Source organism: Crocuta crocuta, unplaced genomic scaffold (assembly GCF_008692635.1).
Source record: "Crocuta crocuta isolate KB4526 unplaced genomic scaffold, BGI_CrCroc_1.0 scaffold273, whole genome shotgun sequence".
In the NCBI taxonomy this organism is placed as follows: domain Eukaryota; kingdom Metazoa; phylum Chordata; class Mammalia; order Carnivora; family Hyaenidae; genus Crocuta; species Crocuta crocuta.
Window position 1 is genome coordinate 4,870,386 of NW_027529425.1, and position 19,221 is coordinate 4,889,606.

A 19,221-nucleotide genomic window follows, 5' to 3' on the forward strand; every position below is an offset into this window, starting at 1 on the left:
CGCGGCACTGTCAGTGCCTGGAACCATACTGGTGTCAGGCCCTCGGTAAGTTCTCAATGAATGACTCGGGGGAAAAGCCCAAAGTGCAATCAGAACTTTGTGAGTTTTCCACGTAGCCTCCTTCTCCTGTGAATGTGAAACAGCTCACGTCTGCCACTGGGACACTCACTTCGGCCCCTTTTTCAGGATGGTGATGAATTTTTGCTGCTCCTTTCACCCCACGAACTAAGCCTCCTCCTTCAACAAGTATGCAGTTCAGGAGCCGAGAGGCTGCTGGTGACAGGGTGCTGGGCTCGGCACAGGGCAATGGGCCTCCATCTCTTGCTGCCCCTCACCCTGTGCTACACAGACCTCATTTCCACCCCATCGCCCACTAGGCCTCAGAATTTTGAAAGGCCCATGCCTTAACTGGAAAACCACATTTGCCTTCTCTTTTGTCAAAAATTTCTCAAGTTAGGGACTTGGAGACCCAACACAGGGGAACATATATAAACAGCACCTCACAGGCACACTCAGGGCTATGTGGGCACACGGGTCGTGCGGGCCTGTGGCTCACAGAAGCCTGTAGCATTTCACACTGAAGGCTGACATTCTAAAAAGGGAGAAATAGAAATAAAACTAGTGTATGGGAAAAATAGCTCAAAAGCATGAAGAGGGTTTGGCAAGATCAAATGAAAAGACTCATTAGCCTGATAAAGACAGACCTGGGGCGGAGCCCAGCCTGGCCACGGTCAGCTGTGTGCCCTTGGGCAGGATGGCCAGCATCTCCGATCTGCAGCCGGAGAGCTCCAAGCACAGCTGACAGCAAGTGTGAGGATAGGGGAGGACATGGTATCACATTCAAGGAGGTCTCCAATCAGTAACAGCTGCTGTTAACATTATTAATAGGCTATTCAACTAACTTTTCAAGTTAGGAATCATTGTTAAAATTGTTTTTTCCCTTGAAAATGAAAAAAAAATCATTAAATCGTAAGCCAAAAGCTCACATTTTGAAGGTCCCATGGTAATGTTAAAAAATTAGGGGGTGGGACTGGCGAGACCAGGCTCCTCCTCCCCATGGCCAAGGGCCACCTCTCCCCCCACCCCCTCACACTGTGTTATGAACGGACTACAGATAATCAGGTTACAGTAGGTACAGAAGCTTGACCTGTTTCAACATGAATGAAACACTTTGAGCCAAACGTTTCCATTTTTAAATGACACCTTTGGTGGCACAGAACAGATCTAATGCCATCTGACTTATCTGCCAACCATCCAGACAGGGGCCCTGAAGAAATGCCCTTCCAACTGCCTTGCAAAGCCGAACTTCCTTAGAAGTGGAAAGCATGGGGTCTCTGAACGATGTATAAACTCACGGAGAAAACCACACGCACGCTGATTTACGAGGTCTTGCACAGCAGGTACTTAATAAATATGGAGGTGATGATGAAGTGGAAAATATGAAACTGAAGGGCCTTGCAAATGTGTAAATATCCCTAATCAGCCTCATCTCATCTAAAAAAAAAAAAAGGATTACCAGCATATTATTCTACTGACATTAGAGCTTCATCAATAGCTTCGCAGACCGTTTGTTTGAAGTGACACCAAGTTAAAGCCTACTTAGTGTCTTTACATTATTAGCTCACCAGGAATTAAACAGTCTTTGGCAAGAATCTGCAAGTAAAATAGGAAAAGCTTATAAAGTTAAGAGTTGCTATTTCACTTTATCTCCTTTCATACTTCTCGAATAAATGCTGACAGCTAGACCACAAGTCAATAAACAAATTGCCAAATGGCTACTTGCTACTCTGAACTAGTCCTTCCACCGTGGACTGTGCTCCCATTGACGTAAACTGGAAACTCCAGTGTTGGAGAAGCTTGATTCGATCTACTCAGCCTCCCCGGGACCTTCTCTTCCCAGCACTCTTCCCAAACCAGCCCAGTCATACTGTGTTCAGTGCTAGAACACTCCAGAATATTTCACCGGAGTCTATCTCAGCTGCCTTTTGTTCAGCCTAACAGGCTTCTAAAAGAATGAAAAATTGATCCCTGTTCGTTTCACCAACCTCAAGAGGCATTTGTTATCACTGGAATCACTATAAAGGTGGACGCGCAAGCAACTCTTAACAAAATAATGAAAAAGGAAAGCAGTTTCCCATTTTCTAAGGTAATTAGACTTTTTTACTAACATTTTAATTTTTTTAATTCTTTAAATTTTTAAAATTTTTTTTTATTTTTGAGAGAAAGAGAGACAGAGCATGAGTGGGGGAGGGCAGGGAGCAAGGAAGACACAGAATCTGAAGCTGGCTCCAAGCTGTCAGCAAAGAGTCCAATGCAGGGCTCAAACTCACCAACTGTGACATCAAGACCTGAGCTGAGGTCAAGAATCTGATGTTTCACCGACTGAGCCATCCAGGTGCCCCACTACCATTTTTAAATATGCCCTTTATACATTTCAACAGTCTTCCTGTTTCCAATAACAAAAATAGAAGAATTTGTTAAATGGACTTCATGGGGTGAAGCAGGTCCAGAGGGCCAGCTGGGAGAGCATGGCAGCTGGCCTGGAGAAGGGATCTGTGGATGGGCAGGCAGGGGAGAAAGCAAGGCTACACCCCGCAATGACTTTTGGAATTACATTTAAAACCTACTCAGCAAACTGTGTTATATATGTATCCTTTGTGGAAAAACAGACTAAAAAATGAAGCATTTTCTTCTCATGAATCTTTGTTTGAGTGCAGCCATCTGACGGCCTAAGGACTTGACATTTAGCCCAGCTTACAGCATTTCATGATTCTTTCAGAAATGACCATCCCTGCAATGTTTATATTTGGGTATTAACTTTAAATTGTACTGCAAAATGCCCAGCTATGAAATATACATGAAACATTCTCGTTTAATCACTTAAAGCTCTAAATGAAGAAAATCTGTTTGGCATTAGATAAATACCTTGAATGTGGGATAGGCAGGAACACCTTGAAATAATGCTTAACTAATCACAAAGCAGTATTCTGCAATAGATGGTGAACCACTAATTAGACGAAGAGAAATAAAACTGTCACGGCAGGATAAAAGGATAAAGAGAAATAAGCAGTAATTACTGTTTTATCGTCAGAAAAAGTGGTATCAAACATGGTTCAGTAAAAAGAGGGAAAAAACCCACAGCTCTGTAAGTAAGTACGAGAGCTCATTAAATTAGCACTTGGAGCTAAACACGACTCAGGGATGACAATGACATCTTAAAAAAGTGCATTCAAGAAAGGGAAAAAGGGACCATTAAGGACCAAGCAAGGAGGCTTTACTCAGGGTGGGCGACGCTCTGGAAAAGTAACTACAGGACGGTTTCCTCAAACTGCTGAGCCATTTCCCAGCCAGGTCTCCAAACAGCTGCTGGGAAAGGCCTGGGGGAGGCCTGAGAGACCTGATCTTCTCCTCAGGGCTTAATGGATACAGTGAACTTCATTAAGTAATATGTAAACGGCGCCAACCAGTGGGAAGTAAATTTTAAAGCTCAGAGCAACTTACATTCTGCCGCTGGGAACGATCTTGTGCCCTTCTCTAAACCACGTGACCTGAGGCCTGGGGCAGCTGCTGATGGGCAGTAAGTTGAGAACTGCTGCCTGTCCTTGCGAAACCGTTTTCCTCTGGTCTGTGTCCATGAAGCTTCCCATATCTGCAGAGAAAAATGAGACCGTTTGAGTTCTAGAAAACTCTTTCTTTGGGGGGGGAGGGTCAAAGATGGAAATAACTATAATACAGCAAAGTCACCGATGGTGCTTTAATTAAACATTAAGCCAGAAGAATCTGCAGTGCTGACGAGCGCAGGTCTGGTGGCGAAGTGAAGCATGAGGCCACACCACGTGACCCCCGAATGCCCACGAAATGCATTCATCAGCAGAACTTCAGAGTCTCGGTCACTTCAACAACGCAATGAAACGTTTGCTTCTGATTTGAATACTGGAATAAACTACCAAGAGGGGGCCCACTGCCACAGAGACGGGGAAGAACTGCCCTGTAGCCACACGCCGCCGACTCGGTCTCAAACTAGTTCCACCTAGGCGGCCACCACTGCCCTGTTCACTTTCTCCCTTTCATTGCTGGGGGGACTGTCTCCCTAACAGGTCTTTTGGGAGAGATATTTTTTGTTTAGCCACGAACTTGTTTTTACAGGGTTCTCCAAACCCCCTACTGTTGACTTAATCGGGTGCAGGTAGGCTCTGTCTCAGTCTCTCATGCTACTCGCTAACAACATTTTTAAGAAATGGGGTCACGGGAAAAAAAAAAAACAGTCATTAGAATGTGGGTATAAGGCGCCAATTTTTAAATTAGTAACATTTAAAATTTTTGAAAAATGTCTATGTTAGGATTAAAGACCGTTATATGTGTGTACACACAGATTTGACTTATGTGCTGTTTGTCTGAATGCATTTAACTTGGAACAGTCCATAGAAAAGCTCTTTTATCAATGGATTTTTTATTCAGAGGAAATTATTTCCTATCTAACAAGCAGCATTTAATATTCTAGAAGATGAAACAGATTAGGAGAACAGTCACGGTTATTTTTAAAGTGAAGTGAAACTCGTTATCAAATAGAAGGAGAAAAGAGAAGAAAATCTAAACAAATTTCTAGAAACAAGGATATAAATAATTAACCAAGAAAAAGCCCAAAATTTAATTTTATTTAACAGAATTTAATACATTACAATAAATTCCAAGCTGTTAACTTATTCAAATATGTTTGGGGTACTGAACTGAAATTCATATTTATTAATTATGTTTTCAATTATTCAATTGAATAGAGGTTCCAAATTATCCTGCAGTAAGATTTAGCTGAGTGACTTCACCACAATTCAGAAAAGTTAAGTCTTCCTAGTAATTAAAAACATAACTAAACGTGTAGAGCAACAGCACCTCACTCAGTCACTGGTAATTGCAGAATAGGAGAGTAAATAGAAATTATTCGACTCGATACACTGACTTACAGGCCTTACCTGTGGTCAAAATAACAAATAAGAAAATACTGTCTTTGGTGGTTGGGATGGCCCAGTTTAGGAGCTCTTAAGTTCTCTCCAATTCGTTATATAAATATATAATGTAAAGTTGCATAACACTGCCTGCTTTGTTTGGAATGAAAAGACGTTTTGGTGGTAAACTCAAAATGTTAACAAAGGGACAGGCCATTTTAGAAGGACCCTACCCTTCCCAGATTCTGGACCAGAAAAGTATGAAGTGCTCTCTGCAGACCAGCTTGTCTCTCTAACTCCTGCCAAGGCCAGGCAAACTCCCTGCACTCTGGTGTCTCCTTCAGTTACTTTCAGAGGCCGCATTCTCTAAAATGGATCGTGTCTACAGAGGACCCATCAAGTCCATCTAGGACAGACAATAATACCGTCTAGGGCGTCACTACCCTTGTACTTTTTACTGTGCAGCTAAAGGATTTCTAAACAAATCACTGGAAAGAACTGATTATGAACTGAAGAAATTTTATCTAATTGGGTTTAATTTTGTATTTGACAAACATTTGAATCTGAACATAACAATGATAATAAAAGCTAAGAGCAGCTAATTCATAAAACAGAAGGCATTCTGCTAATTTTTTATGTCTTTTTGCCCTCCGCAGTACCTGATAGAGCCCCTGGCTGTTGAATTTTAAGAGTGGTATTTGCCTCATTAGCCCCATCACCATCATCGGGCCAGCTACACTGGCTATTCACTTATCTCCCAACCAATTTTAGCAATGATTCTATTCCAAAGAGAATCCAAGACAGAATCTCAATTCCTACAACAGTTAAAAGTGATTCTGATCAGCATTCCCCACAGACACTTTGTTTCTGTTATTCATCATTTGGAGACTTTTCCAATGCACACATACATGCGACGTGAACTTCTGATCTTCTCTGCAAGAGAGCTCCCATCCTGTTTCGCACCACACAGCGGTAAAACCCAGCATCGAGTCTCTGTAAAGACAGGATAGTGTACCTGCCAAAGACCAAAAACAAGTATTAATGGTTCTGTATCTAGAGCAGTTCCAGCATCACGTTCTGCAAGTGCTCACCAAGTATTTTTGGTATGCTGTCTATGCAGTCCTTCTCTGGCCAACACCCTTAACCCAAATGCAATTTATTTGCGAGATTATGTAATCGTTGTCTGTCTCCCCAGCTAGGCGGTCAGCGGCACATGCAACTAGGCTCTAGACCTGCCTTGTTCATGACTGTGCCCCTGGCGCGCAGCACGATGCCACGCATGGAGTACCTATCACACATGCCTAGCTGAATAAATGACAAATGTTAAACAGCTGAAGGTCATTACATGTAAACTAGACCTTTCAACAAAAAGTATTATAATTCTATCAGAACTTCTAAAAGTTATTTCCAGAACTGGCTACAATTGTTATATAATGTGTCATGTGAAAGTGTCAAACACTTTCAGGATGAGACACAGGTGTCATCGAGGCAGAGAGCAGGGACACAGCCCCCTTCCCCACCCACTGTTGTAGGCCCCCCCCCAACACAAATCACATACTTCCCTTGCCTGCCTACTTCTCCACACATGGTCTGACGTTAACTTTAAAAATGTTCTGGATAACTGAAAAGTGACCTCACTTGTATTTTCCATTCCTGTGACTGTAAGTAATTGTCATCCTTCAAATCAATGCCTTTCCAAAAACTTCAGTAACATTTCATAGAAGAAAAAAATGTACTTAGAAGATACAGTTTCCATAAAAGCCCTACTTTTATGGTTAGTTTTATAACTTAGGATGTTTTGAAATCCACAAGCAACTAAGATTTATAACCAAGGACCACTTGAAGTGAGTTTTATAGCTCCGGAGTCCCAACCTTTCACAATACCTAAGAGAGTCCATTAATTGGTTTCTAGGCCATGTTCACAAACAAACCAAGAATAAGGCTGAGACCTGGATCTTTTCACGCATGGGAAGGGGCTTACCACAAACAAGAGACGAGAGCTGAACCCCAGCTGAATGGTAGCATCTCCTCCAAAAAAGAGAAAACTGAGTGATGCTACCCTTCCTTACAAAGAGGTTCCATTAACAGTTATCTTTAATTTAAAAATACTTCTCCTAACAAAGGATAATCAGAAACTTTTAAAAATCAGGTAAAAAGCACCACATATGGTATGTTTTCTGGGCTCAGTTCCTAAGCATAGCTTGAAATCACTTACATTCAACTGATTGCTCATCTTTTTATTCAAGTATGTCCAATTAGTCAACCTGAAAAAGGAACTTAAAGGCATAATTTTTAAGTGAATAAAACACTTAGACAATATAGGTAATTCAGCACTGAGCAAATATTAATCAAAGTATGTTTTCCCTCTGATAACCATCTTGATATTCCCATGACAAGATTAATAAAATCTTTTATGAAAAAATATTGCTGAGTTTTAATCTTCAAAATTTTATTCTATTCTGAGGAATGGCTCATCTCAAACGCAAAATTAATTAGTGTGGATAATCAGAATAATATCAACCTGAACACAAAGAGTCAATGCCACTGATTTAAATCACAAACCAAGACCCAAGAGGGCTGAGCAGCTTCAACTGTCAGGTAACTGTGGCTATAATGAAGAGGAGTTTTGAGATTAAGCTGAAACAAAGTCAACACAGGTTTCTGGAAATGAAATAACACAAGTCACAGGAATGCGTATTTGAAAAACCACACAAAGAGCATCACCTCTGCAACATTTCCACAATTATATAATTGTTATCCATTCCATTTTCCTCCTCTTGCAGGACCCTAAAGAGATTTTAAATTCTTATGAATTCCTACAATAACCCTATGTACTGATGCACAAAAATAGCAGTGTTTTCAAACCACAGGGAGGAGCAGATACAAAATTGAGTATTAGGCATATGCTGTTCTGTACCATCTCTTTAGTCTAATGTCTCGCCAGGGAAAAAATATACAAAAAAGTTGCAAAGCACTCCACCTATTATAGGAATTCCTACACAAATTATGCTCACCTAACAGATGGGAATATTCACTGCAAGCCTATTGTTTATAAACACACATTTTTAAGCAGAGAAAGTTTCCTGGCTCTTTAGAAGAAAGTCTGATAAAATCTTAGCACCATATGCCACTAAAATATAGAAAATGCCTGCTCCTATTTCAAATAAACACAGCAGGGAATGTTTGTATTCACTGCATAAAGGCAGAGTTTCTACTAGACTAATGCAACATTTTCCAGGGCCAGTTCATTATCAGGAATAGCAAATTAAAGAAAATAAAACACAAAGTCACAATAAAACCAAGGGTTTAAATGTCCATTTCTGCTAACAGAGAACACCTCAGTTCTGAAATGGCTCTCAGGACGGGCCCCCTGAACAACCTCAGGGTGTGTCTACCAAGCAACTTTAGCTCCATTTCAGCCCATCAACAACAGCCTAACCAGCCCTGCCTGGAGTGGACACATGACATTTTTTTGGCTGCCTAGGATGTACACCACTTTCCTTTGTTTGGAGAATTTTCTGCTCTGTGAGTCTCAGTGTAGGCAGACCCCTGGACACAGGTATGAGCCAACGTAGGACCACTGGACACACACACTCTGGATTCTGTGATTTGAGGCCGGTGATGCGGAGGGATGGGGACTCAAGGAGAATTGGTCTGACCACAGCAGTGCAGGGCGCAGCAGAGCCCTGGACCGGGGGCACGGTGTGGCGTCCAGTGCCAGCCAGGGCAGTGACCCAAACAACAGCATCCAGGGTCCAGTGGAATCAGCAGCAGGACCCTCTTGGGAATGGCTCTGGGGGTGATCTGGCACTGGCAGGCTCCCCCAGCTCTGTTCCTTCAGTCTGCCTGGTGGCTCTGGGACCAACCCAATGTCCAGGCAACAACTTCTTTTTCCACCCCAGTAAGAAGGCATTGGCTTCTGTGGCTTGTCCTAGAATCCCCCACAGGCCCACCCTGTAGAACACAGCCAAAATAACTGCAGCTAGAAAATCTTCTGATGTTACCAGGCCCTCACCATGGTCACAGAAAAACCTAAATAATGCCTCTTCGAATCCTCTCTTTTAAAACTCATGGCTTCATCGTAAACTACTAAGAACCATTAGGCGATAAACAGTTCCCCCAAAACTGGGATAAATTAACCTGTTAAGAGTTTTCCTGAACGTGAAACACTGAAAGTCTGGAAATGTCTGACACAATAGTGCCTGGTTGCAGACTGGCTACTCACTGTTGAGCAGTTCTTCGAAACACTGTGACTTACTCTAAGGACACAAGTCTACACAGGCCTATCACGGTTCTGAATAACGAAGGCACATCTGCACTTCTCCATCTAAAGTCAGGTGACATGATACAATTCACAAGACAGAATTCTTGTGCCCATTAAAACTAGATATAAGGCATGGGGCCCCTGGGTGGCTCAGTCGGCTAAGCATACAACTTTGGTTCAGGTCATGATCTCGCGGTTTGTGAGTTCAAGCCCTGCGTAGGGCTCTGTACTGAAAGCTCAGAGCCTGGAGCCTGCTTTGAATTCTGTGTCTCCCTCTCTCTCTCTGCCCCTTCCCTGCTTGTGTGTGTGCTCTTTCTCTAAAATAAGTGAACATAAAAAAAAAAATTGTTTTTAAACTAGGTATGAGGCTCTTTTCTTTGAATGGGGGTCTGTTTTCACTTTATGCCACTCCAGATAAGATTATCCCCCACAATTTAACTTTTGTATGCTGGTATAAAAATATCTATTTTGCATGAAAATAAACAACCAAGTTCTATAATAAACTTTCATATCTTGGCCCAAAGCCCAATCTTATAGTCAAAGTGAAAAAAACTGGTTATGGGGGGAAAAAAACAGCAACAACTTAAGCTACTTGTACACCTCTTGGAATTACACTGATTCTTCTTTTGGAGAGGAGATGATAAGTAATTAGGCTTTCAATCTTATTTTTTATAAATTTCCTATATGACATCATTTTATTTCTATTTTTTTGGCTTTCAATTTTATTTTTTATAAATTTCCTATATGACATCAAAAGCTAATAATAAAAAGTAGAATGAGTCTATAGCTGGCTTCTTTCACAAGCAAAATACTGAAATGAAAATCCCAGACCAAAACATGGTAAGAAGATGATAAGAGGACCCAGAGCTGTATGCGTCATGGGACCATGAGGGTTTCTACTTCTTTGAGCCAAACTGTGTACGACTAGTTCATATGAGCCAAAAGGTAACTGTTATTATTGTGAGCTGGGCAGTTCAAAAAGGACAGGACCAATGGAGACTTAAGCAGCAGAAAAGAGTGACTATAATCCAAGTCGGGGCCGGGGGAGGAAATCAAACAGCTGGGGGCACTAAGCCTTTGCGCAAAGACACGGCTGAGTATTGCACTCAGTTCAGTGAGATGATGGAGAAACCAGTGGGTCACATGTCACCTAATGGAAGAGTTCTCAGTTAAACAGACCTTTCCTCTCTGAGTGGGGGACACAGCAGATCAAAAACAAAACAAAACAAAAAACACGTAGAGGAGTCTTTCCCATGGTGTAGTAATGAAGCATAATTAGATGCTTCTTCTCAGGGTCTGGAGATTTGTGAATCCTGATCTTCCATCTGGGGACACTGCTAAGCCCACGTATTAGTTTCAGCACAGGTAATGCCATATTTTCTACATAGACGATCATGTCACCTTCAATAAAAGACATTTTTATGTCTTACAATCTAGATGCTTTTTATTTCTTGTATATTTTTTTCCTTATTGCACTGGCTAGGAACTCCACTAAGGGATCCGCTGGGCTTCCTGCACTGCTGGGTTTATAGATTTCATCAAGTGTAAAACATTCAGGATCTTATTTCTTCAACTATCCCTCCTGCCCCCGCCTCCTTTGTGATTCCAGAGGCACTTACATTAGGTTCTCTGAAGTTGTCCTGTAAGTCACTAATGCTCTTTTCATTGCATTCAATTCTTTTTTTTCTATCTGCCTTTCATTGTGGATAATCCCATCGCTATATCTTTAGGTTTACTAACATTTTCTTCTGCAACATCTACTCTGATGCACTCCCACCCAATGTGGTTTCATCTCAGATATTCCAGGTTTCATCCTCAGGAGTTTGATTTCTGCCTTTTAATATCTTGTATGTATTTAGCTTTGATCATAGGGAATGCAGTTATGATGTTTCAATGCCTTCCTCTGCTAACCCTAACTGTGCCAGCATTGGCCTGATAGATTAATAGACTGATTCATGTCCTCCTTAAGGGCCATGCCTTCCTTCCTCTTTACATACCTCATAATCTTTGATTCCATTCTTGACACTGTGCATTTTACCCTGTTTGGTGCTAGATATTTTTGTATTCCTATCAATATTCTTGGGCTTTGCTCTCTGAGGCTTCAAAGATACTTGAAAGTCGTTTGATCCTTCCTGGTCTTATTTATAAAATCTTAGGCAGGATCAGAACTGCATTTGGTCAAGGGCTAATAATTCCCACTACAGACCCAAGATACTTCTGAATCCTCTGTCCAACAACCCCATAAATTATGAGGATTTGGGGTGTGGCTGGTGAGGACAGATCCTCTGCCCAGCCCTGTGGTAAGCATGGTAGGACTGCTGTCACTTCTGGGTAATCCTTTCCCTGGCCTTGGGGAGTCTCCTCACATGAGCGTGCTGATGGAATATTCTGGCAAACACTCAACAGGGAATCTCTGCAGGCCTCTAGATTCCTGTTCTCTGGCATTCAGCCCTTATCTCTCTGGATTCTCCAATCTTTTCACCTCAGGAGTCCTCCAGGTATCTGTGCCCCCTTCTCTGGGCCACAGCCTGGAAATTCTTGCACGGCAGTAAAGCTGGGCCAGTCAGAGGGCTCACTTGGTTTCTGTCGCTCAGGTATCACCACCTGTGGCTGCCTGATGGCCACTGTCTTGAATATAACTATTTCATATACATTGTCTGGTTTTAAGTGGTTTAGATTTCCTATCTAGGATTCTCCTTTATATCTCTCAGTGAGGCTTTCCACTTTTCTTCCTGTAGGTTTTTATAAAGGTTATTCCCAGATACTTAATAATTTTTATTGATACTGTGAAATTTTTCATCTTTTTATTAAACATAAGAAAAAGTTACTTTTTCCTTAACCATCCCTATTTTCTTACTAGCATGTAAAAAAAGAAGAAGAATCCTCCATCAAGTCTCTATTGTTTATACTGTCATCAGAAACTGAACCACAGAGGTGGGTCACATAAGGAGATGATAAGAATGTTAGCACTTCACAGTATCCAATTATTCTTTCTGGTATAAAATGAATAGCATGCCTACCACTAAGAAATTATTGGCTTAGACATCTATCTACCTATATGTGAATATAATTTTTTATCTCAAAGTAGAAAGTAATTGAGAATAAATACTTTCGGGGGGGAAAAAAGTCACGTCTGCCTTTGACAGCTATGGAAACTTGGTTTAATGACTGAACTACTACAACGGTGGCAAAAGGGCCACCCATGCCTAAATGTGGATGTAAGCATACATGTAAATAACATTTGAAACTCACTGAAATTTTTGTGCAGTTTGTAACACAAGTGGCAAATAAAATGCTATTTTCAGTCAAAGCTGGAAAAGCTGAGTTTATATTATTTGCCTTTTACGGGATTAGCATTTTCATACTGACACCAAAGGGGAGTTTGGGGGAGAGGGACTCAATTTCAAAGATAGAACAATTACCATTTTCATAAAGTGGTCATGTTTTTCAATTTGAGACTTAGAATGGTCTCATGAAGGTTAACATATGACAGCTGAAGGTGCTTATTGGAAGGAAGTAGATGAAAGAGTCATTTGAAAAAATAGCATGAGCTTTTTGGGCTGGGTTTCTTTCTTGGAAAAAAAAATGACAAAATACTATGGATCCTTGATAACTCATCTTGGTGTGTGAAGCCCTCAGTGAACAGAATATAATTTATCATGTCTTTCACAAATTGTTCTCGCTTTAGAATCACCCATTTCTTCTTACTAAGTTTCTAGGGAAATGGGAATGAAGCATCGACCTCATTGTAATGGTCCACATATAATGAGCCGCCCCTGCGATCCTGCCTCCATGATCCACAATGCTGTGTCCGCCTGAGGATTAACCAGGGTGTGTCATATTAACAGGTGACACTGCTAGTGCAAAGAGCAATGCCAAAAACACTCTGTCTCCTTGCACGTTTTCAGAGAACACCACAACTATTTCACCCTAAGTCTAAACAGCACCACATATAATATCGGCATGATGTGTGTTTTAGCAGTTAGAATAAAACTATCACACCACTGTTTTAGGTGTGTCCAATGGAATCTAAACAATGTAACGATTTTGAAATCCACATTATCCCGTGTTTAATACTGAACTATTTAACAGATGGGAACCTTCATACTGTTCCTTTTTACTCTTTGAACTCAGTAGGTCTATTCACCCCACAGAATTTTATTCTAATGTAATATATTGTTATGCTTGAAAGATACCTATTGATTATCCATCAAATTTCTCAGAAATAAAAATATACATACAAATGGCAATTTAAAATGTATGTCTTTTGATCAAAAGATTCCAAGTGCTTAAAAAAAGTTCTTCTGTACTACATGGTCACTGCAACTATCATTAATCAAAAAAAAAAAAAGTTTACATTACAAAGTTTGAAATATAATTATTAAGCATTAAAAACTTAGAAAATGTGTCTCTTCATGAGAGGATAGTGGCTTTTTTTCAATTACTTTATATTTCATTGAATGGGAAGTTGTTTATTATTAGAATAAATAGAATTGGATGGAAATTAACAACAAAGAGAAGGTACTGGCCACATATTTGCATACAGTTCATTTAAATCTAATGAATATATGGAAGAAGGAAATAAACAACAAGAGGTTGAAGCACAGCAACAACCAAAACACAGTCAAGTAATAAAAATGGATATGGATGTAGAGTAACAAATAATCTTTTTTGCAGAAGTTAATGAAAGTGTCTTCTGAATAAATGCTTGAGAAAATACAAAGCCCTAACTTTCCTATCATGCATGTTCTTTCTACATCAAGATAGAACACTGATCCAATGGAAGTAAACAGAACTTTTCTACCTCCTCCTCCTTGAAATCTGCCACTAAGGCCTCAGCACTATTTTCTCATTTCAGAGGAGGGTGAAATGCAGACAGAGTATGCTTCATTAAAGAATAATTCTCAGCTTGTTTCTTCTTTGCAACGACTCCTGAATACTCTACTTCTACTGTGTGGAAGTGGACAAGCCGCCTGGATAAAACGAAGAGCCCTTGGCTATAGAGGATGTATCTTGCACATGCTCTTTGCTTTGCTCTCATTACACGTTCCCTGCGGCACAATACATTCTCTGATGACGGGTGGAGAATGAAAAAGGTGAGGTTGTTACAAAAAATTGGTATAGCTCTTGCTGCCCACCTATATACAACATATCCAAACTTTTTTAAACCCAAGATTGGTGAAAATATCCCATTTCTAGCATCCTACTTTTTCTTAAAAGGAATATGTATAGACTGAAAGCCAAGAAGCTCTTCAGCAGCTGTTTAAAAGAGCCCCTCATCTTGTTCAAGCCAAATATTCAAAACTGTGCACTCATCCTGCACCCGAGATGCCATTCTACAGAAGAACTCAGATGGGGAGACTGAGCCTCCCTTCTGTGAACTGGGGGAAACAGCTCAAAGAGGGTAGAACCTTGGGTGTCCACACCAAGGCATGTTCTCAATCAGCTCAACCTCAGAAAACACACACACAGAGACTGAACATCAGAAAGCAATTCCTTTGCCACCATCCATGACCACATACCTCAATTAGAAGACCATCATTAAGGATCATCCACATTAGTACGTTTGATACAGAAGAACCATCTAGATTCTTCTGAAACTTCATTCGTTTCTCCCAGGGGCATACAAAACATTATGTCATTTCATTTTTATGAGAACCCTCTGAATTGGGTTTTATTATGCCTATTTTACAGATGAGAAAAACAAGATCAAACTGGTTAGGTAACTTGTCCAAAGTCACGCACATAATAAGCTGAATTCAAGGCACCTGCTATTAAAGCCATTACTCATACATCCTTCTCATTTCTAAGCTGGCTTTTTGTCTTTTTCTTTCTTTTGCCTCTCCTGACAAACCACATACCCTAACGTCTCATTATAATAATATACAATGCCATCTAGGATGTATTAGCAGCTTGCTTGTGGGCTAGAAAATATACTGTTTCACCTATATTAGAGCCTTTTGGTGCTCACAGGCCACTAATGAGGTATGATCATCCCCACACTCCTATGTCTACATGCTCTTCCGACTGAGCCAGCCAGGTGTCCCTAACCTCTGTAGGTGATGGGTTGTGCCCCATGTTGAGAACTCATGACTCTATTTACAAAACCTCTGGACAGCCAATCCTTAGTTGAGTTAAATAAGAGCATGGCGGTGCTAATTGCGCTGATTTGGGGACCTTCCGGACTCCTTACAAGTCCCTATCTCTCTGTCCTACTCAGAACTGCAGCATCTGCTGTCATCATCCCACACAGAAACAGAAGCTAAACTTCAGGTTCGAATCGGAAAGACCTCGGTGCCACAAGGAGACACGAGGGCGCAAGACCTAGTGCCACTGGTCCTGGGTGAAGCCACACATCCAATGTGGCCACATCTCGGCCTCATCCCCGCTCAGGGTTTGTTCTCTGCCCTCAGCTCGGGCTCACTCCTACAGTCACACCCAGGAGTGTAGTGAACAGCCTTGTTTGCTGCTGGGTGAGATGTGTGTGTGCCCCCACCACCACCAAGTTCCATCTTCCCTGTTCCGACTCTCAAAGTTAGCCTCAGGCAGGTTTTCTGGTGACGACTCAGAGCTCCAGAAGCTACTGATTTAAAGATCTCTGTTTAAACATTCATGCTCCTTAAAGGGAACCATACTGGCAGGTGGGGCTGTTGCCACAAGGTGGCAAATTTATCACCTGAAAGCTGTTACTTGCATTCCTCTGTAACTACAGCTCTTTTCAGTCTGGTAATTTCACTAACAGACTTCCTTTTGCAAACTCAGTGATAGACTTCCTAGGTATAAATACAATGTCAATCAGAATATTCAATCACATTCTAATTAAATCTATCCCTTTAATCCTAATGCATTAGAAATTCAATTAAATATTTTCATCTTTTGAGCTATTACAGCCAGTAATACACATCAACTTGAAATGGAATCTTATTTTCAAGCAATCAATTACTTATATTCGCTGGTGTAGGTGGTGAGCTCTCTGTCATTGTGCATCCACTTGAACTCCAAAGGCCAGCTCCCTTCAGCAAGGCAGGTGAGAACGAGGCGGTTGCCTTCCAGGTGAGTCTGTGGTAGGCCTGGCTCTGTTTTAAAATATGGCACAACATCATCTGAAATATGCAAAAAGAAAAAAAAGAGAAAATCGAATGAAACACACATGAAAATGGCATTCATCCAATTAATCAATCACTTATTTAAAGAGACCTAATGTTAACAAGTATAAATGATGGCTATTGGGCCCAATTAAGTAGCCAATAATCCTTGACCTCCTGGAAGCCTGTAATACCCTAGATAATATTTCAAAAGACTGAAAAGCTCAATGATCAGCACCATTTGAAAACATGTGACAAATCCATCCAAGTTATTTCCATTTACAATTAATACGTGTTTAAGAAGGGGACAGAGTGGACAATCGCTGGTCATGCAAGTCTTGGTCTGAGTAGGCACTGTATTTTCAAAGTAACCAAGGGTATACCCGTAGGCTCTAAAAGAAATGTTTTCATATAAACTTCAATTGGTAAAAAAAAAGAAAGAGAAAGTAACTAGGATAAGCAAGATTAACAGACATACATAAATGACAGGAATCACAATTCATCTTTCAATTCACACAACGCACGCACACGCACACAAAGACACACACACACACATCTATCTCTTTAGGGACTTCTGGTGGGCTGTAAAATGGGAAACCTCGGTGTATTCATACAGGAAAATACTAAAGAGCGCTGACTATTGCCACGTACACCCCCACAGATGAATCCCACAAATGTTATGTACAGGCAAAGAAGCCAGACAGAAAGAAGTTACTACAGTACACGCTTCCATCCAAAAGTCCATAAAAGTTCAAAATCAGTCAAAACTAATCTGTGGTGTTAGAGGTCAGGACAAATGTTACTTCTGGTGGATAGGGACAGTGTAGGGGTGTAACAGGGGGCTTACAGTGAGCAGGCCAAGGCTTATTTCTCCATGTATTATATGGGGGTGCTTACTTTGTGAAAATTCATAGAAAATTATTCTATGTAAGATTTGTGCAATTTTTAAACATATGCTTCAATAGTTCAAATATATATATATGAACATGGGACACTTAGCTTCTAGTTCCAGTCTCATCACTAATTTTCTTCATGACCCTGCTCAGGACACATGGCTCTCTGCTTCCTCAGCAGTAAATTGAAGAGAATCAGATGGCTTGTCATTTTTTCTATACAACCCCCCCACACACACACACAAACATACCTGCCTCATCTGCTTCCTGTCCCTCTCAAACCCCCTACCCTCTCTACTCACATGTAAACACTCCAGCTGCACTCACTTTTTAACTCTTAACCAGGCTATGCCCTTCCCAACTTGGGCCCTTTCTCTGTGCTCCTTCTCAGCCCTATACTCCTCCCCAGCTCTGTGACTGTGGACTCAACATCTAAGTGGACCCAACTCCTCCCCACCAATGTGCCTCCAACAAACCAGGGCATTTATTTCAGTCAGGACACTTCTCAGATCCTGGAACTGGAGTGTTAATGGATCATACCCAATGCATTCCATGCCCTATCTTGATCACTACTGAATTGCCAGCACCTCGAACAATGCTGGGAACAAGGCAGATATTGAATAAATATCTCGTGAATGAATCAATAGAGTAACAATAGCCCAGATAAGAGTACCAGCTAGTATTCACTGAATTCCTCCCATATGCCAGAAACTGTTCTTGGTATCTTGCAGGTACTACCTGATTTGATTTTCACAAAAGCAGTACAAAATAGATGCCATTATTACATTCATTCTACCACTGGATAAAAGGGAGACTCAGGGAAACTAAGTAACTTGCTCAAGGCCATGCAGATAGTGAGTGGTAAAATCATCATTTGAAACTCAAATAATCTGCTCCAGAATCCACCAATTCTATGCATTATGACTCTATATGCCAAAGATTTCTTATTGAGGGAATCCTCTTCTCAAGAACCCATGTCTTAACTTCAAATTTTGGATAATTCTGTGGAATTACTAAACTGGAGTTTTAAATTACTGTATTTTAAAAAAATAGCCTACTAACAGTGTTAAAATGGAGACCATATTTTTACATTAAACTGGAATCTATATAGCCAGTTTCTTGTGTACTTAAAATATAAAATTTAAATATACATTTGACCCTTGAACACCATGCGAAGTAGGCATACCAAACCCCTGCCCCACTGTCAGAAATCTATATACAATTTCTGACTCCCCCTAAGGTTAACCACTGATAGCTTACTGTCGACCAGAAGCCTTACTGATAATATAAACAGTTGATTAACACACATTATATACTGTTTCTTACAACGCAGTGAGCTAGAGAAGAGAAGAGGTTAGGAAACCCGCAAGGAAGAGAGAGTACCTTTGAGGTTCTCCAGCACAAAGAACCACAGATAGGCGGGCCCACACAGTTCAAACCAAGGATGGTCAAGCGACAGCTGTGTAGAGCTTACTTTACCATTGTGCTGACCACTGCATTCTATGACAGATATATTGATAATACAATATTACCAATCTATTACTACCATTCATTCAAATAATTAAATGTTAAATGGAATTTGTCACTGTGGTAAGACACTATAAAAAAGATTTAGCCTTTAGCCTAGTTAATGAGATGCCATGCAGAATCTAAGAGCTAAAAGTCAAATACTCAAGTGATATCATGCACAAAGGACCTGTGGTGGCGGCAAACATGGAGAGTAACCGTGAAAAGTACAAAAGGCTGAAATGCAGGTGCAGAGAGAGTGAACAGAAGCAGGGTGAATAAGGCATTACAGGGCATTGCAGCAAAGGCAAGCGAACAACACTGTTTCCACATCATCCCTGTGTGACTTTCAATGGTGCCACTTCATGTTCAAAAGTGTCCTTGTGTGCATGGAAAACCCCAAGGACTTCACCAAAAGACTCCTACAACTGATACATGAATTCAGCAGTCGCATCTGTACAAAATCAATGTACAGAAATCGGTTGCATTTTTATACACCAGTAATGAAGCAACAGAAAGAGAAATCAAAAAAC

At 40.8% G+C, this 19,221-nt stretch overlaps 1 protein-coding gene across 3 annotated transcripts in view; it reads right to left on the reverse strand.

Annotated features, from left to right (window-relative positions):
• SDK1 (sidekick cell adhesion molecule 1) overlaps positions 1-16,273 on the reverse strand; it is a 518,084-nt gene extending 501,811 nt beyond the window's left edge. For 2 of the 3 annotated variants that reach the window (XM_077758767.1, XM_077758766.1), the window contains exons 1-3: positions 16,148-16,273; positions 5,849-5,955; positions 3,502-3,649 (exon numbers count right to left, since the gene is read on the reverse strand). In XM_077758767.1, the coding sequence (XP_077614893.1) occupies positions 3,502-3,649; positions 5,849-5,955; positions 16,148-16,191 (299 nt within the window). In that variant the 5' untranslated portion in view covers positions 16,192-16,273. Of the gene's footprint in view, positions 1-3,501; positions 3,650-3,744; positions 3,796-5,848; positions 5,956-16,147 lie in introns of those variants that run through there. The other variant, XM_077758768.1, reaches the window with a different exon arrangement.
• Positions 16,274-19,221: the final 2,948 nt, after the last annotated feature.